General features: G+C 41.1%; 1 protein-coding gene across 1 annotated transcript in view; it reads left to right on the top strand.

Annotated features, from left to right (window-relative positions):
* The window catches only part of Pappa (pappalysin 1), a gene marked incomplete at its 5' end in the record, with an annotated part of 238799 nt that extends 225266 nt beyond the window's left edge, over positions 1-13533 (top strand). Inside the window, one exon of the mRNA XM_005352645.2 lies at positions 10080-13533. Within this exon, the coding sequence (XP_005352702.1) occupies positions 10080-10187 (108 nt within the window). The remainder of the gene's footprint in view (positions 1-10079) is intronic.
* Positions 13534-23925: the final 10392 nt, after the last annotated feature.

The following is a 23925-nucleotide window of genomic DNA, read 5'->3' as shown; positions in this document are numbered from 1 at the left end:
CAGAGGTACTCTTCAAAGGGTAGTGTTTCATGTAGAAGCAGATGTGTAAAAGAGCCATGTGCACTTTACGAACAGACTGGAGAGAGGAGCCTGGGCGGAGAAGATCCTGCATAGTGAGGAGTAGCTATGTGACAACAGCAAGGAAAGGAGCAGGGAGGTGCTGAGGGCAAGAGCATTCGAAACAAGAGACAAGCTTACAAATCCTAGAGAGATATATATTCTGAGAGATACATCCAAAGTAGAGGAAAAGAAAGCACAGGACACTGCCTCCTAGGACATCAGCAACCTCAGAACTCTCTATTACGTATTTATGGTTTTTTTTTACCTGTGGGATTGGAGGTGTATGAGGGCCTAGTCTATGTGTGTGGAGAGGGTTTATGCTGGTGTCATTTTGTTCCTCTGGCATTACAACACATGCACAAACCACAATGGTTCAAATACTTGTAGTAAAATAGGAGCATTGGAGTGTGATATTCAATAGCCACCTCAAAGAGTCGTTACCTCTTCTAGCTTCCTGAAAAGAGCTAAGACTAGACTTTGGGACTCCAGTTAAGAGTGAGGTAAGAAATCCGGGCACCCTGCCGTGAAAAGCATTCACATGGCAAATGTGCCATAGGAAACACCTCAGTGTTTGCAGCTTTCTTCCCTCTGAGGCAAAAGGTCTTTCAATGTCAGAGATGATTTGCTCAAATATTTCGTTATAAAGAACTGGAGTCTGGAGCTACTAGTAGAGGAAAAGAAAACAATCTTAGTGATGGCTGAGTGCTTGACGATTATCCACACAGCCTTCTCGTTCCACTAACGGGACACTTCGACCAGAGGAGGGATGCTTTGTGCCACACGGCAGAGGAAATGACACAATGTGCCTGGCTCCCAACCTAAACCCTCTGATTTAGCTGCTTTAAGAAGCATGCTTGCCTCATGTTGCAGGGGTGAATGGGCACACAGTCAAATCAAAGAACTGTTAACGGCTGACACATAAGAGTGCTAATAGACTTTCTGGAGTCCAGTCAGCCCCGAGTGGACAGTATTTTCACAAAATGCCTGACCTATTGTGGTTTTGGTTTTGTACTTTTACTAAAACATATTTTATGCTTAATATAAGAGAATACTATCAATTTCTTAATTGTATTCTTAACACTTAATAAACGGTTAACAAACTTTATCCTAAAAATGAAACAATATATATTTTATTCTTTGGGAAATCTAGAAAGAAAGAAACAGAAGAACATACTTATTCTCTTCCAGCCTGAAGAAAATCATGGTTGCTTTTTATTTTGAATATTTTTGTTTGACTGTTTAATATATTTTTATAATGATTCTAGTAACTTTTATTCTTCATTCTCCTCTCACACCTTCCTCACCCATTGAAAATTTCCTTCTGAACTGGTCCAGACCCTAATGTCTTGCCTCCTTTCTGTGTCTGACCCACCGATTTAATCAGGGTTTCCTGCCTGAACTTAGGTGGGGGTTATTTACTAGAGCAAAGGCAACGTGCCAGTGGTTATACCACTGAAAAAGTAGCATTCCCATTTTGGTGTGTTTTCTTTTATGTATTTTGTAAATATAAAGCTATGCTCGTCTATAAGTCAGTGCACTCCCAGTTTGGGATCTAACATCTGTTGACTTAGCACAAGAACATTTATATATGTAAATGACCTACCACTTCAGGTCGTTGTTTGCTGTTATTGTTTACAGTCGGTTGTGATGCACAGCATCTGTGCTATGTAACCACCTATCTTAACTCTTGTCTTGAACTTTCAAGTTTTTATTTTGAACACATAAGTACTTTCAGAACTTATTGTTACTTTACAAAATTATTCCTAGGGTTGAAGGTGTAAGCATTTTTAATGTTCTTGATAGTTGCTTCCCAATGAATATAATCTATTGTAATTCATATTTTCTTCCATCAGAGTACTCTGTTGTGTTGAAGATGAGTGGAGGACGTCATTTTTATTTCAAATAGAAGTTTCTGTAGAATTACAGCCCTGTGTGACCTCACAAATTGGTCAGAAAGTGCCTCTGATTATAATACTTTTTATACTACTGTAATTTATAAACTAAAATATTAAAAAAAACTAAGTTTACTTAGGAGCCTTCCTAAGTATATTACTTTCTTTCTAACAGACCATTTTGTGGGGAGATGAAATAATGTGACCAAAGTTCAGATGCAGATTCTAAGTTGTTACAGTAGCTTATTTCCAGTGTGTGTGTGTGTGTTGTGTGTGTGTGTGTGTGTGTGTACACGTGTCTCTCAGTCATTATTGGACTCTCTGTTCCTGAGTTGGGTGCTTCTGCAATAACTTCAGACTGCTGAGCCCTTCCTTACTTAGGCAGTGTTTCTTCACTAAGGAGTCCTAAGCAGCTCTGTGGTGATCTTGAAAATATATTTCCTGATCTTTTCTTCTCTCATTTCCTTTCTTGTCCACCTACAATATAAATGTAGTCTAGGAATTTTCCATTAACATCTACTTTGTGCTGCTCCACCCTTCTGGGTAAAGCAGTGGATTGCATGGTCATCTTCCACTGAGCATCTCTCTGGACGAGGTTGTGTACCTACAGTAGGAGGCAGATGGACACAGCTGCTACCTTGTGAGACCGGCCTGTTAGGGACTATGAGGAGCAGGAAGCTAGTGACAGTGCATTCAGTTGTCTTTGTGAAAATGTGGTGATGAGGTCTGCAGGACTTCGGGGAGACAAATTCCCTAAGGATGGAGGAGAGACGGCCCAGTGATTATTAATGGTTTGGGGACAAAATGGTGGTGCTCCGTGTCCAAAAGGATTGACTAGAGATGCTAAATGACTCTCTTAGGGTGTGTGTGACATTGTCATAGTTATTTTGTAGGCTCACCAGTGTTTAATACTTCTCAAAGTTAAGATTCCAGATTGAGGAGGGAAAGTATCTTGCATTAATGTCACATGTCCTTCTATTTAAATTGCCCAATGTACCTTGTAAATAAGTTCCAACTTCTTGAACCATCTTTGTATAGAATAGACAAAATAACTTGGGCTCCGAATAATTATGAGGCTTTCCCAGGTTCCTTTGATCAGTGGTTGGCAAAGTTCAAATTCAAATCCAGTTTTGTCTGACTCACACACAAGTCCTGTTCTTGCTTCTGCACAAGGCCGAGTCTCAGAAGGTGACAGTACCTGTGAACAGGGCTTTGTTCTCGTGCCTCCCAGTGTAGGCTGAAGAGGTTTTATGGTGCGCCCAGGCTTCAAGGGAACATGAATTTGGGAACCTCCCTGTAGAGGATGAAGGCAACTATCCCAGAAACAGTTTTTCCCAGGTATTGTTACCATACCAGGATGCCCAGCTTGGGGGTTATTCTGTGTTTTCATGGAACAGGAGAAAGTTCTGCTCCTGTCTCCATCTTCCCCAGGAGGTAACCTCTTAGTGGACAGGAAAGGCTTTCTTGGATTCGTGTCCTGACCTTTTTCTATTATGTCTACTTCTTATCCATACCCTTGGCCTCCATCAGGAGAAATTCCCTTCCTCTGAGTGCCCAGTCTGGTACTCAGAAACTCACCCACACCACAGGGGTGCTGCCAACACAAGAATGTGTCTGCCAAGGACTTATTACACACTGACTGGTGGTGGGAAACACTATGCATGGGGTTTCCAGAACTGTCTGCTGAGGAAGAGAAAAGACTTGAGAGGTCAAGTAAGAGTACAAGGTGACAGAGACGTCTGTGGGATAAGATCCTCTACTACTAGACAAGCTGTCCTAGTGAGTGGTTATGACAGTCGACTCTGTCACATGCGGTGTTACCTGCTTTTCTCAGTCACTTCATTTCACAAGTACAATAGCTCTCTTGTAGGTATTGGTGAAACTCAGAAAGGTCAAGGTCATCAACCAGTAACTAGCAGGTCTGAGATAAAAATCTATAGCATTTGATAAACATGTCACCAGACACTAAACTTTCTGACCATCTTTCAATGGGCTTGTGAATTGCCAAAGCATTGTGTGTCTCTCCTTATAGAAAGTATCTTGCCTTATACATATCCATACACTCTAGATAGGCTTCTCTGTAACAAGGGCTTTCCAGTCACCTGTGTGATGATAACCCTTGCTATGGGAGAGATACTGTGATAAGCCCTGCGCAATAATGAACTAGTATGGCTCAGCCATACTAAGAGTATCATAAGAACAAATATCTAAATACTTGGAGCAAGTATTGATGACAACATAGCAAATAAAGAGTGTTAACAAACTTTCCTAGAAAAGGCTACATAGCAGATGAGACATAACACATCCATCAGACCTCAGGTGAAAGATTTAAGAAAGAAGCAGACACAGGGGAAAGGAAGAAAGAGTGTCTTAGCAGAGGGCACAGATTATTCCAGGACCCAGACATCAGTTAGGGAAAGGGGGAAGAAAGTCACATCTCCCTTTGTAGAGCCAGATCAGAGAACAGAGGAAATAGAAAGAAGCCTAAAAGAATAAGGCTTTAGCCACTCAGGCAAGTATGTCTGATCATTCTACAAAGGTAATAGGGAAACAGACAAAGTATTGCAAGCACAGTATCAGCTTAGAGGAACCGAGAATGCTCCTTAGAAGGTAGGGTATATATGCCTAAAGTAAAGAATTAGCAGCAGAGTACAAGTGCTCAGCTAAGCAGAGCAGCCCAATTCTTACATGCCCAGTGATCCCAGATACCAAAAGTGCCCCGTTTTCCTCCAGTTCAAGATTGGCCCTGACTTTTTATGTGCAGCAGACATGGAAAAAACCCTTTCAATTTGTTACTATTAGTGAATTCAATTCTTCTGTCTCAAGGTGTTATATTCAATGTCACTATTATAAATATCATCACCTCCACCATCTTCACCATGTCATGATCAATGATGGTATTGTCGTGACCAATATCCCCATCACCATGGCCTGTACCATCATGATCATTATCACCATCATTTCATGAACACAGATTTTGTGGAATACACTGTGCTGCCTTTTTTTCCTGGAAAATCTCTCCAGATAGGATTCTTATTGCCTTCATTTTACTGAAACAAACAAATAAAAAACCCAAAGCCCAGAAAAGGAAGTGATTTTCTTGAGAGTATACCTTAAGTCAATCACAGGGCAAGCACTTCAATCCGAGTTCTCTTTCCATCTCTACCAGTAGATTTTCTCACTGTTAATACAATACTCATAAACATGAATATTTTACTCACACTTGTACACTCTATCCATTGATTGTGCTGGATCCACCCCACTCCCAAGAAACATAGTGTTTATATGTGTCATGTCTTCTACTTGCCTTGTTAATGAATTATATGGACACTAAACAATCCCTAAGAATTAGGAAGATACAGTGATTGACCCAAAGTGCCATAGCATAGGGTTGGCAGAACCAAAGCTTTCAGACTGTCAACATAGGATACCTCTTATTTCCTCAACACACACACATACACACACACTCACACACACACACACACAAACACACAAACACAAACACACACACACACACGAGAGAGAGAGAGAGAGAGAGAGAGAGAGAGAGAGAGGACTTTCTATTACCTCTCCAATGAGTATGAGTCAGAATCCAGTCCTTACCTGTTTCCCAACCCTAGACAAGAGCTACAGCCAGAGCTTTGTGGTATATTTGCCCAAGCTGCATTCCTGAGCCATTCACACCCATAGATGAAGGGGTTAGCATAGTTAGCTCACCCAGATGGAGAAAACTCAGGCCTGAACACCGTTCTTTAGCCAAGAGGAAAAGGGAGAGATTCCTACTTTGAGTCATTGATCCTGTCTTGTTAGCAGAGCTTGGCATGGGACAACATAGCTACATGGTTACTGGGAATCTTCAATTATGATCTGATCTGGCCACCATGGTGTGTGGCAGATTTCTATGGCAAGTCACCTGGAAGAGAAGCTGAGTAGGGATTCAGAGACTGGAAATCAGGTTCATGGCTTTTACTATATCGGACTGTGTTTTTTGTACCTAAACCTAGATTTTTTTTCTTTTGCAGTAAGAAGAGTCTGACTCCTACTCTTCTTGTTCTTTAGGGGTCTGGGGTGGCACTGAGAGATGCTGGTAAACACAGATGCATTTCCCTGGCCTCATGCCAGCCACTGACTCACTTCTTCGCATCTTAGTTCCCTCTAAGGTATAAGCTGGGGCTAATAAGAACAGCTGCCTTATTAGGGTTGCTGGGAAGCGTTGAATGAGATAATGCAGGTTGAGATTAGCTCAGGCTCAGTTCACCTTCAGAGACAAAGATCTCAGAGCTGGTTTGTAGAGGAGCTGACTTTTTGATTCCTCATCAGAACATTGCACAAACTTTATGAAAGCCTCTGTCTCTTACTTGGAGCCTACAAGTAAATTCTAAACTTCTACCATGGTCTTATTAATACACCTGTATTTAAAGAACACAGTGAAACTCAAGATTCCTATTTGGAGACCAAGTCTTCCAGACTTTAATCATATTCTAATTATATTTTTCACTGTTTAATTTCAGATATGTCTTTTTTATTTTTTCTTATTTTTTATTTAAATTTTAAAAATTTTACATAATAGCCCCTGTTCCTTCTTCCTCCCTTTCTTCTGTCCCCACCACCTACTGCCATACCTCCTCTGCTCCACTTCTCAGAAGAGGTAAGGCCTCCCTTGGAGAGTCAACAAAGTCTGGTATACTAAGTGGAACAAGAGCAAGCCCCCACCCCCTGTAATAAGGCTAAGCAATGTGTCCCACCATGACCTTGGTAGGACAGAGCATAGAGATCTCATGCAAACACAGCCAAAGCAGTGTGAGAATCAGCTGGTGCCAGAGCTCTGCCTGTGACTTTGGAGACTTGGAGACTCTAAGAGAACTGAAGAGGATAGGGAAGGAAATAGGAAAGGCAGAGTTTGTTGGGAAAAGTCTTCCACGTTCCTAGGAAGGAGGTATGAGCAACTCAGTGGGAGAGGGTTTACCTAGCATATGTAAGACCCCAGACTTAACACCACACACACCATGATATCAAACTTTTTTTGTTTTGGACAGGGTTCTGCTTTCTTATTTTTCTTATACAGAGAAATATTTTCAGCCATATTGGTTGTAAAATCATAAATATCAATGTGTATTATATAAATTGGGAAGGGGTCCGTGCAAAGTTATCAGAAAGTGTGTCCATGACTGGAGCCTCCACGACCTGTGCTACATATGCTACGTCTGTTGTGCATTCGCGTGTGGATGAGTCCACTCGGGGCCATCACTCAGCAAATGTTCAGTTCAACAATTCTGTGCAGGAAGAGTGAAATGCAATGTTGTGTGCTCTCCTAAGATCAAAGAGAAAGGCGAGGAGGTCTTGAGCTAAGACATGTGGCAGAGCCATTAGGACACAGGAATCTGAACGGACAAAGGCTACAATGTAAAAATCCTACTAAAAAATTGTAGTGTTTGAAAAACTCTAAGGGGCTACAGCCCAGAAGGTGAAGGAGAAAAGAGGCATATGAAGGCTGAGGATCATACAGTGCTCAGATGGTGTTGTGCCCTGGACCTATAGCAGAGAGTTTGAATTTTCTTCCAAGAAACAGAATTTGTTAAATACTTGTCTGTGCAGTAGGTGAAGTCACTCTGGTGGGAGAGAATTACACAGAGAATCTAAAGAAGACATTAGTGCTAACTGGAATGTTTTAAAGGCAGATGAGCATGGCCAAGAGAGCGGGCAGGAGGACGGATGGGTCAGGGACAGACTCTGGAGGAGGGAAGGGACAAAAGGCTGAAAAGATGGTGGATATGTGAGAGAAAAGCCTGACTTAGCATATATTATTCCTCACTGAGTAAAGCCTATAGACTGGGCCCTGTTTTAGGGATTCTGTGTGTATTCTCTTGCATGAATCTTACAGCCATATGTAGCATTGTTGCTGTTCTAATCTCTGTTTTATACATGGTGATACTATGGACCATGACAGAGAGGTAATTTCTTTAAAGTACACAGTGAGCCTGAATCAAGGAGGTGTGGCCCAGACCTTTGGGCTGCCAGCATGGGACTCTCCACATCCAGTTGGCTATTGGAGTTTGCCTTCGATCTAGGCTCAGTCTCTGGATGTCTTTTATAGTTTAACATGTGTGTTCCTCCTGAAGATGAAGAATCTATGGGAAACAAGTCTAGGAAAGAATACAGTAGATTCTAGAGAGAATGTTTAAAATTTTTTTCTCCACAAACAAGTCCTCCGAGCAGAGCAGCCTTCCTCATGCTGTGGCCCTTAAATGTAGTTCCTGGTGTTGTGGTGACCCCCAACAGTAAAATTATTTTTGTTGTCACTTCATGACTGTAATTTTGCTACTGTCATGAATCGTAATGTAAGTATCTGATATGTAGGATATCTAATACACGACCTCTATAAAAGAGTCAGTCAACCTCCAAAAAAGTTTGTGACCCACAGGTTGAGAACCACTGCCTTAGAGGCTAGGCTGTAAATGCCCTGAAGAAGGAAGAGAGGGTGTAATTTGAGAGGCAGGTGCTCGAAAGAGGGAATACTGACGCTGACTAGCATGGCACCAAGTAAAGTATCTTTTAATTGAAAGGTGAAGCAAAGAGCTTTTTAGGCATAGGGGGAAGGGCATGGCAGGGGAAACAAAGAGTATCTCACTATTTCTGTGGCTCAGGCTTTAAGAAAACTATAATGAACAAGACTGACCCTGTCTCTAGTTCAGTATCAAAGAATTGGTGGGAGGGAGCCATATCAGTGTGTCTGCAATCTGTGTCCATGAATATATGTCTGTATAATTGATCACTTAGTTTATCAAACATTTACTAGGTATTTTTCATGAGCTATTTTATTTATCCTTCATCACAGTGTCAGGAAACATAAGGATGTACTTCTATTGTCCCTACGTAATGAATGAGTTTGCTAAGACTCCAGAGCTTGTCACATGTTCAAGGTCATGCTGGAAATAAGTGACAGAGAGGGAATAAGATTAACACTTCAGTTTGAATTATTGCAAAAATTTCAGGATTGAGAAAGATTGTTAGTATGGAGGCTAAGAGAGGAGAGAGGGGCAGGGAGAGAGAGAATTAGTCTACAAATATATACGAACAAGGAAGACAAAGATGCTTTCAGAGACAAAGTGAGCATTTGGAGACCCTGCCTAGGCAGGAGGCGAATGAGGTCATTAAACCCATCAGCGCAGATGGGGGACCCTCTGGGGAAAGTTACAAACAAATGTCATGATGCAATACGGTGAAATCGGCTTACGTTAGTTCAGGCTGGGACACAGCAGGGACTGCACTGCAATCTTTGGGAAGACGGATCATCTGCCGGATGGGGAAGACACTTGCTCTGTTGGGCTTTTTCTACCACTTTCTAGAAAGGCCAGCCAGCCAAGGTCACAGAGCACATGACAGGGTGGACTGGGAATGGAGCTTTGGCCTCTCGTTCTTTCTTATGCTAAATTCTGTTTCCAAGAAAGGTTCTCACAAAATATTTAATTCAAAACTTTTGTGTAAAATGCTTCTTACTTGGGACTCCAGGCTCCGTAGAGGTCATATAAGCTTGTTTCATACATTCTTTTGATTTTATTTTTGCCTCCCCAAATCATAAATACAGTATGCTCAGAGAGCTATGTTCATTGAAAAGATATGTTCACATCTTATATTTTAATTTATTGATCACAACAGTTTTCTTTGTTAGCTTTCTTCTCCACTGTGGAACTGTATTAACAAACTGTATTAGCGCTCATAATGATACCTACCCATGTCACTCAGCCCCTATAACTTACTCAGTTATTTCCGAGGCACAGAGAGAAGTAGCTTGTTTTACTTTAAGTAGCAGCAGATCACTTGCTTTCAGCAAAGAGTGTCCCTTTCCTTGTTTCAATTTCATCATTGAAATTGGAGAGTTGTAAGGGGAATCAGAATTTCTTATATGAAAAGAGCATTTCCTTCTCCATAGCAATTGTCTCTCCAAATGCAGCCTGCTGTGAACGTGACCCTGGGACTGCAGAAAAGGTTATCATAGTGTCACAAAAGTAGAACCATGACGTGACCTTGAGTCTCTGTTTCAAATCTATGATTGTCTTCTTGCTCTTTACCACCACACTGAAAGCTAAAGCAAACCATCTAATTCATCTCAGTGTTTTCTCTCTTCAGGTCACTCCCTTTCCTATGTCCTGTGACCTACAAGATGACTGTGCCTGTCGGGACCCTGAAGCCCAAGAACACAGCCGGAAAGACCTTCGGGGATACAGTCACGGCTAAACAAGGGAGTTGTCCAATATTTTCCAACGCCAGGACCTGCATCCCTCTGGTATTGATTTCACAGTCTGCTGCTCAATGAAATAGCCTCTCCACACCAGGGATCCTTAGCACCCAACCGGTCTGCCTTTAATTTCACCCAGGAAGGACCAACTGCGGGGCAACGAACTGAATCTCACCATGTTGAATGATGGAATGGCATACTATCCCACAGTCTAAGATGGATTACGTACACAGCATGTAGTCCCAGAGCCTCTGAAAATTCTAACCATTTGTCAAATGACCACAGCCCAAAGCAACAACAACAAAATCATGTTTTGCATCAAGGAGAATGCACATCTGTGGTTAGTGCACATGCATGCATACACACCCAAATAAACATCTGTGTGAGGGCAGTTTTAGAAAATAAGCAGAAAACAACTGGAAAAACAAAACAACAACAAAAGCGCATCTCACTCTTTCCTTTCCCAGGCTTCCAGCCAACACTGTCCTTGGGAGAAAGAGACTACAACAAGGACTGAAAAGCAAATATAACTCAGAATCCAAGTCACAGAAAATGTAGTGCATACATCATTATGTAGGGTTTTGAGACCAGAAGTGAAATGGTTTGTGACTATGAATCTTCTAAGGAACTAGGGACCAAGAGTAAGTAAATATTCCAATATGTGCAAAGCTCCCCATTTTATTCTGCTGCCATGGGAATTTTGCCCCAACACCAGGGTGTAATGCCGAGCTGGAAATGGCTTAGGACTGCAGAGTCCTGTATTTTATCAGCTTGCTGCTTGAGGCTTGAGGTCTTCAAATGCCTTCCAGATCGACCCATTCTTCAGATCTCCCCTTCGGACCACACCTGCTGCTGTTCCTGCTGCTCTGCCCATACACTGAGTGCTCTTTGGTGGTAGAACTAGTTTAGGACAGACTCCGTATAGCCAAGTAGACTGCCTTAAAAGTGATTCATATTATTCCAGAGTTCCTCACTTCTTGGCCCATCTTCAAGAAAAAACTTTAACAGGCTTAAGTCCTCCTTGAGTGGACTTCTTATTCTGGAAAAGACTTGAGGGATATCAGATGCTCAAGCCCTTCCTGAGAATATCTGAACCAGTGTTAGATTTTCTAATCAAGTGGAACAGTGTTAAGCCTGGGGATGCTGGGGTCACCAGAGGTTGTTGGAATGCTCATGATTTGGGTTATTATCCTTGTTTCAGTTTTTCCAGCTCTCTAGGCTACAGCAAGCTTTGGTCTTCAGACTCCCACTATTACTCTAAGCAGATGGAGTTCTAAAATGTCTTGGATATGAACAATGTAGGTGGTATTCTAGAGGAGGAGAGGAACATTAAGAAGTTCTGGACATCCAGACTCAGCACCCAGCACAGTCAGCATCCTTTTCATATAGTTCTCTAGATGCTAGGACATCTGTCCACATTCACTGTTGGTCTCCACTCCTCCTCCTCCCAGATTTAGTTTTCAAACATTAAGCAGAAATGAGTCAGCCATACATGGAAGCCAACAATGTATGCAGGGCCTCTGCTTTTCTGGTTACCTATACACATCCCCTAAATTAATATGGGAAGAGATTAACACAGGTTGAGGTGTATAGAGTAGTTAAATTTGATATAATTTGTGAAACATGGAGCTGAGAAGCAAGGAGATGGCAGGATCTAAATGAACTGTATAACTTAAAGATGACAGGATATCAGTTGATCTCAGGTTTAGTGGGAATAACTAGTACAAGCAAAGTCTGGAACAGAATGCAATTGTCAGCCCATGCGCAGCCACCCTGCATCTAAGGCTTCCATTGTTAATCTATCATGCTCCCCTTTCTACTAGGACCAACAGCAACTCCACAAACTGTGTTTTCATATTCTGGACCAATAGCTTTTTCCTACTGACCAAGAATATTTGAAAAGCTATTTATTGACCATCAGTGGTTTGTAATATCAAGAAATGTATCAAGGTGCTTTTCCCACAGGTGCCCACAAATAAGGATACAGTGCTTAGACTGTGCAGCTTGTCCTGTACGAAGCTTGTCCTCTGAAGTTGAAGTCTAAAATGGAGAGGTGGCCACTGATGTAATGGCCAAGCACTTTGGATCCTCCAAGAGCATATTGCATTTATACATAGAGCACTCCCCACTCTAATTACTAGGACCAATCCTTAACAAAATACAAGAACAATTAACTCTCCAGGATCCTGAACCTTTTGCCAACCCTTCAGGCCCCTCTCTTGACTAGATATGTTGTGTCAGCTTAGAACAAGCTAAAGATTAGTACAGGACCAGCCCATCCAACAATTATGCCCATAGGTAGTACAGAAACCACCTAAGACCCAAAACTGACATTATTAATAGGTAGAGTCATGGAAACCGAAGAAAGAGCATAAGAATGTCTGTAAATCACTCCTCATCCAAGTCTCTCTTCCCTCCCACTGTTTTCTGTCCCTACTCTCCAGCCGATTTCTAAAGGCTGGCTCCTCTTTGAAGATTCATACAGTGAAGTGGGCCTTTCCAGGCAAAATCCCATCTTGTTTTCTTCTTGCTGTCAATCAAACCTGCTAAGAGCAAATTCATATTTGCTGAGCCTATTAGATAAAAGAAGCTACACAACTGGTAGCCTGCCTCATGCCCACAAGGGATGTGTAATTCAGAGGATCTTCTCTTAGTGCAGGACATTCAGCTGTATTTGTGCAATGCACTGATTCTCAGTTTCATTTTCTTCCTGAGAATAAACTCCCTGTCACATCCCCTCAGTCATCTGCTCTCGACAATGGGGTAATCAGGAGGAGGCGGGACTGCAGCACTGTTACAGCCACAGCTTTGGGCCCCTAAAGCACTGGGGAGTTCTGCAGCTGAAGAAGTATCAGGCTGTTAGCTGCAAGGAAGCAGACGAGGTGGACAGTTCTCTAGGCCCCATCTGGGAAACTATTCCAAACCGCAACTCACTGTCTGCCCAGAGGACTTGCAGTACCCCTAGATTTTGTGCCAACAACCTCGTATGGGAAGTCAGTGTGGGAAGGCAGTCAGTCCTGGGGAAGTCAGTGTGGGTAGGTGAAGAGGGGTGTAAAGCAGAGGAGAGATTAATAGTCTTAAATAGCAGGCTTTTGGAAAGGGAGGAAATCAGCTGCCGCACTTGGCCTCAGCACACTGGGCCACTGCCGAGACCATTCTCTGTCTCATTCCCACTTTGGCCAATGCTTAAATGCTATTTGTTGAAAATAATTCTTTGGGACAGATTTCAGCTACCTCCCTTCCAGGTTTGATTTAACTTGGCTTTAACTGTCAGTTTGTTAAAGGTCTTACCTGTGTGATTGTTTTTAAAAAAATAAGTAGAAAAAGAAATGAAAGAAAGAAAAGGGAAGAGCAGAAGAGGAGGAAAACTATAGTCCTATTAATATTCTCTTTCTCTCTCTCTCTCTCTCTCTCTCTCTCTCTCTCTCTCTCTCTCTCTCTGTGTGTGTGTGTGTGTGTGTGTGTGTGTGTGTGTGTGTTCTGGACTTAGTTCAAGTGAGAAATAAATTGATGGTGACAAAGTTGTAAGGATAGAAATTAATAGAAGACAATATGATTGCACAGAACTAAAGTGTATCATCAAAACCTAAGAATATGAACCCTATTTTTATTCTTCCTTGAGGAAACTGTTCATTCTATAGACAAAGTATGTAGAGATGACATAGAGATTTCTCTAGAAAATGAAGAGTGGGGTTTTATGGCACTGTCTGCTGTTTTCTATACACTGTGGTAGATCCAGGAAGTAAGGCATTTTCTCCCCTGAATTACTTTTAGTGGGACATTGTTCTTTGTTTCTTTCTTTCTTTCTTTCTTTCTTTCTTTCTTTCTTTCTTTCTTTCTTTCTTTCTTTCTTTTTTGGTGACTGTCTATGACAGAGGGGACTGTGGGTGTTTAAAATACCGGTTTTACCAAATGTTAAGGAGATAAACTATGTCTTTGTCCTTGTCACACTATAAGTTATTTATATTTGCCAGTCTGGCCCTGAATTTCCTGAAGACCACACTCAGACCCACCCTGCATAGCCCAGTTCCTAAGAAGCTGCTACATGACCAGACAGGTGATCCCAATGAATTTTGAGAAAGAAAACAAACAAAGTAAAGAATTAAATACAAAATGAGTTTTATAAAATTCTCTTTTAATAATTTATTCAAGTTTTGCCAAATTTCTAGCTGTTATTTCCTTTGAAAGAGTAATGTAATAGCAATGAAGGTAGAGGTTTATGTGTCTGTCTGCACAAAGGTCCAGAATGTTTGACTCCAGGCATTAGTCAGTTCACTCAGTGATCTTCAACATGTCATCAGATTGCCTCCACATTTGCCTCAGTTTCTCTAGCCGAAAAATGGGGATACTACTACTTACCTACCTCACAGTGGGAGGACAGAGGATCATGAGGCCTTGAGGCTTTTACATGGACTGTGTAATCTCTTGCAGATACCACCTGGTGCAAAAAGTCCATAGGTTGTTTTTCAAGAATTCATAGGCCTATTGCCCTTTTCAGACCTAGGGAGCGCTTGATTGACATTTCAAGGCATAAACCCAGAACGCCTAAATTACAGTTCACCTTAAGAGAGTGCACAGGGGACTTTTTCTCTGTAGATAACTGCAAGTTTCCCCTCCCTTGTTCTGGCCTTTACCAATTCAACGATTTGACCAAAATCCAGTGACTTCCTACAGTGTAAAAGTCAGGCTCCTGCCATCTGGTTAAGATTTGGAGGGGGCATTAACAATTTGCAGAGTAAGAGGGTCTGACGTCTTTCCTCCAGCAGATTCCTCTCTTTCTACACTTAGTTTCCACATCATGTGCTTCAGTAATAAGAGCGATAACATTCTGAGTACAAGTTGGACTTCTTAAACTTCACACCAGCAGTCAGTGAGAGGAGAACTATGAACAATTATTGAGTTACTGTCTTGGGTCTCTATAACCAATAACCTGTCTGCAGATTCCTATCTATATAAAGATATTATATATAAATAAAAATTTACATATATATGCACATGTATATATAGTTGTACATATATGTGTGTATATATATACTTAACTGTAATATTTACAAAACTGTGATCTCATCTAGAGAAAATGTATTCATATTACAAACTGCTCTTCCATATTTATGTATCATATTATACCTTTTTATTATTATCATAATTATTGAGGTTTTTTTTAATTATTATGATCTTAGAATCTGTTTGGCACCTTCTGGAATACAACCAAAAAATATGACTCTTTATTGAAGTGCTTAGAATCTATTCTCATGAGAATTCTACTGCTCTACTGTAAAAAACAAAAACAAAAAAAAACAACAAAAAAAAGCCACAAAGAAACAAAAAAAAAGAAAAAAAAAAGGAAGAAAGAGAGAGAGAGAGTTAAAAGAAAGATAAAAGCAAAGTAAACACCAAAAACTAAATACAACTCTAACCTTCTTCCTGTACCTCACGCGCAGAACGTGCTGCTCTTGGGTTGGGTTTTATTTTTCCTGTTGATGTGTTTTTATGGATCTAAGTTAAGCTTTCAGCAATATATAAAAATGTAAATAGTTAACTTTATTTATTAAGAATGTCATCTTTTTTAATTTATATTTACACAATGGTCCATCTAATTTATTTTTTCTATACGGTTTTAAATACTCAGACATATTTTGCTGTTCATGGTATTTTTATCCTCTTCTCATGGATTTGTGTTTTCATATTGTTCTTTCTGGTCTCGGTTACAGTTTGGATCTGACACACATACACAAAAATAATGTCAAAGACAAATATTTTGCCACTGTTGATTACTATACCTTAAAGTTCTATATTATGAAAATATATAATAGCTTGTCTGCTTAAACATATTGTTGTGTGTTTTTTGTCTATTGTAGAGTCTTATAGAATGGATATGTGTGCATGTGTGTGTGCGCACACACACATACACACAATAACATGAAAGAGAATATGTGAGTATATAACTTAGAAAAATCAATGAAAAAACATTAAATTGAATTTGATATGTACCAAATCTTCTACATAATTCCTGAAGGATATTTATATTTTGTACATGCACAACCTGGCCAACATTATTATTCACTGTAAGACATTTCCACTTTGTGGCCCTGAAGCATACACCACTTGTCACTATATATTGCTTTTGAACTCTGTCTTCAACAATAACCTCTGAGATTATTCTTTATTTTCATTAAAAAGAACCAGTGAAACAAAAACAAAATAGATCACATCCTGTCTTTTGGTTATAACATGGTTGTTGCACTCTTGAGCTCACTACAGATGTTGGTACTACATAAACCTGTGAGGAACTGGGGGATCCTTCAACATTCCATCATGGATTGGGGATTGGGACAGGGCGCTGGCTGTGATGCCTCTCTCTATGGTGTCACTGCCACTTCACGGTTGCAGGTGAAGTGTTATTTTCTTCATTGCAGGTGAAGTGTTATTTTCTTCAATGTTTCAGCCATTGGCAAGGTGCCCATGTTCCAGTAAAAAAACCCTCTACCCAAGCTCATACAAGCAAACCTATTTAAACAAGTGTCAGACCAAAAACCAATAACGTCAGAAGACTACCTTGGAAAAGGGATGTCTGCAGAGGTGGAAGGGGCATGAGACCATGAGGGGTGAATTTGATCACAATACAATGCATATGTACAAACTTTTCAAAATGAAGTTGTGTTAAAAATAATAAATAAAACAATGAAGACTTAATCACCAGTCCGTTCATGTACCCTGTGGCCGAGATGGAAACACTGCTGCTTTCGCTCTATGTAGCACAGTTTTACTGTTCCCCAGTCCCCAGTTAGGAGGTAACTAGGCAGTCTTTGGAAAATTATTAAATTGTTTTAAGGTTTTGTCTTCCTACCTGTGAAATGAAAATAAAATATCAACGTCATAAGGTTCCTTTTTTGTTTGTTTGCTGTTTTGTTTTTCAAGACAGGGCTTTTCTGTGTAGCCCTGGCTATCCTAAAACTCACTCGGTAGACAAGGCTGGCCTCGCACTCATGGAGATCTGGAGAGCCCCCTGCCACGATTTATTGAGTGCTGGGATTAAAGGTATGAATCACAATTAACAAAAGTTCAAGGACTGATACTGTGGTTCAACGTGAAGACGCAAAAAGCGAAACAACCCATCACTGGCTCTTACCTCAACCTCAGTCAAAAATGGTGATCCTGCCTCCAGGAATCTCAGAATGAGACTATGTTTGAGAGCTGTTTCTTCCCGTTTTATAATCCTCTCTAGGGATGGTATTATAGGCTTGTACCATTGTGATTAAAGGCATGCACCATCTGGTTTCTATGGCAACAAATGTGGCTACTGGGATTAAAGGTGTGTCATTGCTGACAGGTCTGTAAGGCTGGCCAGTGTGGCTGTTATACTTTTCCAATCCCCAGGCAAGCTTTACTTATTAAAACACAAGTGAAATGCCACACAAAGGTGTGTGCCACCACTGCCCGGCCCCTTCATAAGGTTCTTAATTGTGTATCTTTTTAAAGATAAGTTTTCAGTGATTTAGAAAATTCCTGCCACAGGTTGCATTGGCTCTCTTCATATTGAGATCAAAGGTGGTATGGTAAGCATTAATAACATACCAATTTTATTGTTGAACTTATTTTTTAAAATGAATAAGAACTATTTACCCTAGCATGATTCTTTCATAGGTATTTTATAACAGTGGCACTGTCCACTGAGCTGTTGGCTGGCTGTGCCACCAGAAGGCATCTCAAAATACTTGTTTGTGTGCTGATGTTTAAAGATACGAGTTTTGTACAAAAAAAAATGTTTGGGGGACATCAGTAAGAATTATACGTAAAATCAAGACAAGGGAAGTCAGGACTAGCTATAAAAGCACAGTATACTGAGAGTCAGAAGGGAAGTCACTAGCCAAGCAACAAAAATCATTGCTAAATACTCCTCCACCCCATAGCTAGGTTTTGGTTGTTTGCCTGTTTTTGAGACAGGGCTTCTCTGTCTAGCCCTAGCTGTCCTGAGACTTGCTCTATAGACTAGGTTGGTCTTGATACAGAGATCTGACAGCCTCTGCTGGGATTAAAGGTGTGTGACACCACTCCTGGCTCCATAATGAGTTGTTAATGATAAGACTCATGTGCAGTTAAATGCAGCTAACTATGAACATAAAAAGAATTTTATAAAATTTCCATGACTAACAAGCTGAGTGCCAGCAATCAGAACTTAGGATAAAAGCACTGCTTTTCTCTTATTCTTTTGTTTTGTTTTGTGTTTTTTGGTTTTTCGAGACAGGGTTTCTCCATAGTTTTGGAGCCTGTCCCCGAACTTGCTCTTGTAGACCAGGCTGACCTAGAACTCACAGAGATCCTCCTGCCTCTGCCTCCTGTGTGCTGGGATTAAAGGTGTGTGCCAATGATATTCATCACAGGGGTCTGTCATCTTCTGAGTAAAGTTTTCAGCACTAAAAGAACAAGGTTTGAGTTGAAAGAAAGTGTTGCTGTGGAGGAAAGGAAGTTGAGGTACAATCTGTCTGTGCCTTTGCGAAGACAGAAGGAGCTGGTAACGAGAACATGTAGGTGCTGGACGAAACGACGAGAGCATCATTGCATCCATCAACCTAAGAAAGATTTCAACAATAAAGCATGGCACTCTAATTGAAAAGGACTCAGGTATTCAATATTTGACAGGGAGCTAGGATAATGGTGGCAAGAGTGGGGAACATAGCAGCTATGAAGTGTGAGGAAGTCCCCTTAAGTGGCAGTGGAAAAGCAAAAATTAGAAGGATTGAGAGAAGATACACATGAATACCTGAGGAAACACTAGGTAGTTCGGGAAAAGCAGTGATCACTGCTCATGTGAAAATGTCACAGGATGACTGTTTTTTTTTTGTTGTTGTTGTTGTTTGTTTGTTTGTTTGTTTTTTCGAGAAACGGTTTCTCTGTAGCTTTTGGTGCCTGTTCTGGAACTAGTTCTTATAGACCAGGCTGGCCTCGAACTCACGGAGATCCACCTGCTTCTGCCTGCCGAGTGCTGGGATTAAAGGCGTGCACCACCACAGCCTGACTCAATGTCACAGGACTTTAAAAAAACTTTTCTTTCATGTTCAATGATGTGATTAGATAAAGTTATTATTCAGGAAAATAAAGTGAGATTAGATGATCAGGATTTGGAAAATTTGGGCATATGACTCAGAACAGAATGGTGGCCACCGATGGAAGCCTGGATTTGATCTCTCCATTGCATGAAACAGGCACAATGGTACATGCCTATTATTCAAATGTGTGGAAGGCAGAGGGATGAGGATGAGAAGTTCATCCTTATTCCCAGATGCATAGTGAATTTTAGGCCAGATTGAAACATATAAGATCCTGTCTCAAAAACAAACCAAAACAAAATAAATAACAAAAGAAACAGAGTTAATGCTCTGCAAAGGAAGTATGGTGACGAGGTCTCCATAGTAGGAGAGCACTGGGGAAGGTCTCCGAAGGCATCTGGAATCACAACTGTAAGCACACTGTGGTATTTTGAGCAATACTCTGCTTCTTAGCTCTTTTCAGATTTCCCATCCAAACTGGGATGAGCTAGGGAAACCATGGACAGTTTGAGGGAAGCCTAGCAAGTTCAGTGGGTACTTAGAAAATGCTGCTCACTGTTCCTTTATCCTCCCCATTTCTCCACTCACATCCCTGACTCATAGCAGAAAAGGAAGCAGACAGGTGAGGTGTCTGGCACTCATCCCAGCTCCCTAGTGTTCACATGGGGAAGACTTGCATCACTTTCATGTCACCAAGACAGATGCTCTGCAAGCCATGAAGCTTGTGTCCATCTCTGAAACAAGCCAAACCTTGGCTACAAGACCAAGCTATTGCATGGGTCTGGAATGAACAGAAATTTAAAAAATTAAAACCAGCATGATCCCATAGTTCCTGGAATATGCTTCAAATGGGTGACAAGAAGAGCAAGCATGGAGAAAGCATACATTTCTTTAATATGAGTAAGTGGATCAGTACTTTCTTTTAATTCTAATGAAACACTGCGATTATAGGAATCACAAGACTCAGTCATGCTGATTAGAGAAACTGAGGCTCAGAGTTATATTGATTCACTTTTAAAATAATGAATGGCCCCAAATCAAACCCTAACCTTGAGATTTATACAGTATAGACCAGACCTTTTCTTGTCACATTTTGTGTCTATTTAAAGCAAAAGCCTAAGTTAATAATATTCAAGTACCCTAAGGACGAAAGCTCCTGAAACTAAGTAGTAAAAGTTGATAGATAGCCATCGTTACAGGGTTGTGAAGGGTTCACCTGAATCTTCTGGGTTTCACCATCTAACTTTAGAGATTAGCACCCAGCCACCAGGCACGCAGTGTGGTTGTGTATGTGGGAGAGTTTTTAACTAGAAGTTAACCCAATGGGCAATGATAAATGATACAGGCAGAGGTAATAATGCATATCAAACTTAAAAGAGTGAAATAGGGCATAACTGTGCAAAAAAATAGCAACTGTTAAGCTCATCAGATCCTAGAGTGAGAGAGAAAACTAAGGAACCACACTGGAGAAGAAAGTCTTAGAAGTGATTGATCAGAATTATACAAAGACCAAATTGCTAGTCATGCTTTAGTCTGAGCTCTGTCAGGATCATCACAGGAACTGAAATACATAGAGTTCATCTGGGGAATGGTTTTACTATCAGAAGAGTTGTGTAGAAGTTTCTTCTAAGATAGAACCTTCCATCTTAGAGAGAGCATGTTAAGACATAGGATGTTCTGAAAGCAGGCAAGACATTTCATCCTGCAGGGAAGTTTCTTAGGCTCAGTAAATGTACAACTCAAAGATTCCATAGAGTCCCAGGAACTTACAACACACCAGGCTTCCCTCTCCTTAAGAATAGACAGTAAAGAGGACTAAGAGACATGCTCAGACAAGATGAGCCTAGAAGAGGCTCAGACAAAATGGGATACCCCAAAACGATACTCTCCAATCCGTTAAGTTGCCTATACGTTGTTCAGTATGCTCCAGGTTCCAGCTCCCATGAAATATCTCTCTTGCCAGGGTAGACTTTGGTGATGCAGCTGTCAGAGTCATTTCTACTCTGATAAGTAATTCCTGACCCACATTCCTGTAACCCAATAAAATTTATTGATTCACCAAGATGAATCTTGGTTGTATCTTTACTTTCATCTACTATCAGTTCCCTATTCAGCATGAACAGACATTTGCTTACATCTCTGCAAGAATAGTGTCATACAATAAACACAATAGTTGCTAGGAGTAGAATATTAATATATATGTAATATACATGTGTATATATATACATATATATGTATACACACACACACACACACATTTCATGCTCCTAAAGTGTGTAGTTTTCCCCAGGGAAAGTCACTGAGCAGGTAAAATGGGAAGCTGGGGGTACTTATTCATTCTCCACCATGAGCCAGCGGTCAAGAACTTCCCTGAGGGTTAATGTAGCACATCTGCCTTTCCTACCAGTAGGCACTGTGGGTTCTTGCCAACAGGAAAGACTCTCAGAAAAAGCAAGATGGATTGCCAAAAGTCAGAACAGCATATCTTATATTGGCAAGAAATGTTGGCATAGATTTGTTGAGATCGGCCACAGCTGGAATGTGGCTAAAAACTATTTCAAGGGTGATACGCAAACATGGAGAATTTTAGGGAAAGGATTATCTTGAATGAATATCAATTGGAACAAAGGCTACTGGGGAAAGCCAGGACTCACCAGGACCAAACGAGAGGCGAGAGTTGTACCCCATTTGAGAAATATCATGGTGATATTGGACAGTATTCTACACAAGCTGAATACTTTAAATTCTCCACACACATGAGTCTTTTCTTATTCCCCCTATAAGAAAGAGTTCAGATATTAGGGTGGTGTGTGTTCAGCTTTCCAAGTTTTTGTTAGCGATCCGTGTCTGACCTCAGGACTCTGTTTCTACCATGCACAGCATTTATTGGCTGTCAGAGTTCACCATACTGTCCTCTCGGGACTCTGAACAACAAATTAAAGCTATTGCTGCGATACATAGTACCTAACAGGTGCTTAACAAACACTTAAGCAAAAAGAGAGAAACCCCAATCAAACAACAGTGATTAAGTAGCTTCCAACATGCTACAGCAGGCATGGGCAAACTTCACCTAGCATACTTTTGTATAAAACAAAAACACACAAAAAAGCAGAGTTATACAGAAGCACAATCTCATGCTCATTATTTCATATTCTGTATATGTCTACCTTTATAATGCAGAGATAAGAAGTGATTTCTGAAATTGTACGGCCCACAAAATCTAAAACAAAGTATGATTGTGTTAGGAAAAATAACTGATCCCTTTCACGTAAGATAATGCAGATATTTTTCAGACATATGCCTGTTTCCATCTCTGTATATCCTGGCAGTGTCAGGAAGTCATCAACAATCCTGCATTCATGTACCCCAGAAGTCGGAGATGCCACAGCTCTCATCACTCTGCTATACATACTGCCATTAGTATGTCAGACAAAACAAAATAAATACATGATCATTTCTGGGCCCTTCTCCTCTAGACTGGGAACTATGAAAGAACAAGGACGATCTGTTCCCTTAACAAATCTTCTGCAAGAGTCCAGTTTATGTCCTGAGTAGTTTAGGAAGCTATAGATAGGATGATCTCTGAGACAACAGCATGTGTGACTAAGGCCATACTTGGTACACTTTCATCTTTCTATGTACAATGCTATTAAAAATGAAGTAAAATAATGACTGTGCTCACTACTCTCTTCTCCTTCAACAGGAAGATGGGCAGGCAGGAAATGAAGGCTAAATGCACAGATTCAGGGGAGATGCATCACTCAGTAGTAGCTGATTATATCTGCATGAGTGAAGCACTGGGTTTTGTACTAGATCAAGAAAAATAGATAAATAAGGAAGTAAATTTTGTAAACAGACTGCCCAGCTTTAAGTCTGGTTTTCCCAGTGATGCTCTGATGTTGAACAAATTTCTATACCTTTGTCTGACTCAGCACAATGGCCTGGGATTGGTGATGAGTATCTCCACTAGAATCACAGTGGCCTGGGATTGGTGATGAGCATGTCCTCTGGGATCACACTGTCCTTGGATTGGTGATGAACATCTCCACTAGGATCACACTGTCCTGGGATTGGTGATGAGCATGTCCACTAGGATCACACTGGCATGGGGATTGGTGATGAGCATGTCCACTAGGATCACACTGACCTGGGGATTGGTGATGAGCATGTCCACTAGGATCACACTGGCATGGGGATTGGTGATGAGCATGTCCTCTGGTATCACACTGGCCTGAGGATTGGTGATGAGCGTGTCCACTAGGATCACACTGGCCTGGGATTGGTGATGAACATGTCCACTAGGATCACACTGGCCTAGAATTGGTGATGAGTGTGTCCACTAGGATCACACTGGCCTGGGGATTGGTGATGAGCATGTCCACTAGGATCACACTGACCTGGGGATTGGTGATGAGCATGTCCACTAGGATCACACTGGCCTGGGATTGGTGCTGAGCGTGTCCACTAGGATCACACTGGCCTGAGATTGGTGATGAGCGTGTCTACTAGGATCACACTGGTCTGAGATTGGTGATGAACTTGTCCACTAGGATCACACTGGCCTGGGACTGGTGATGAGCATCTCCACTAGGACCACACTGGCCTGGGGATTGGTGATGAGTATCTCCACTAGGATCACACTGGCCTGGGATTGGTGATGAACATGTCCACTAGGATCACACTGGCCTGG

The sequence above is a fragment of the Microtus ochrogaster genome, chromosome 10, assembly GCF_000317375.1.
Source record: "Microtus ochrogaster isolate Prairie Vole_2 chromosome 10, MicOch1.0, whole genome shotgun sequence".
Taxonomy (NCBI): domain Eukaryota; kingdom Metazoa; phylum Chordata; class Mammalia; order Rodentia; family Cricetidae; genus Microtus; species Microtus ochrogaster.
Note: the sequence above shows the minus strand (reverse complement) of the source record. Positions and strands in the feature narration are given on the sequence as shown.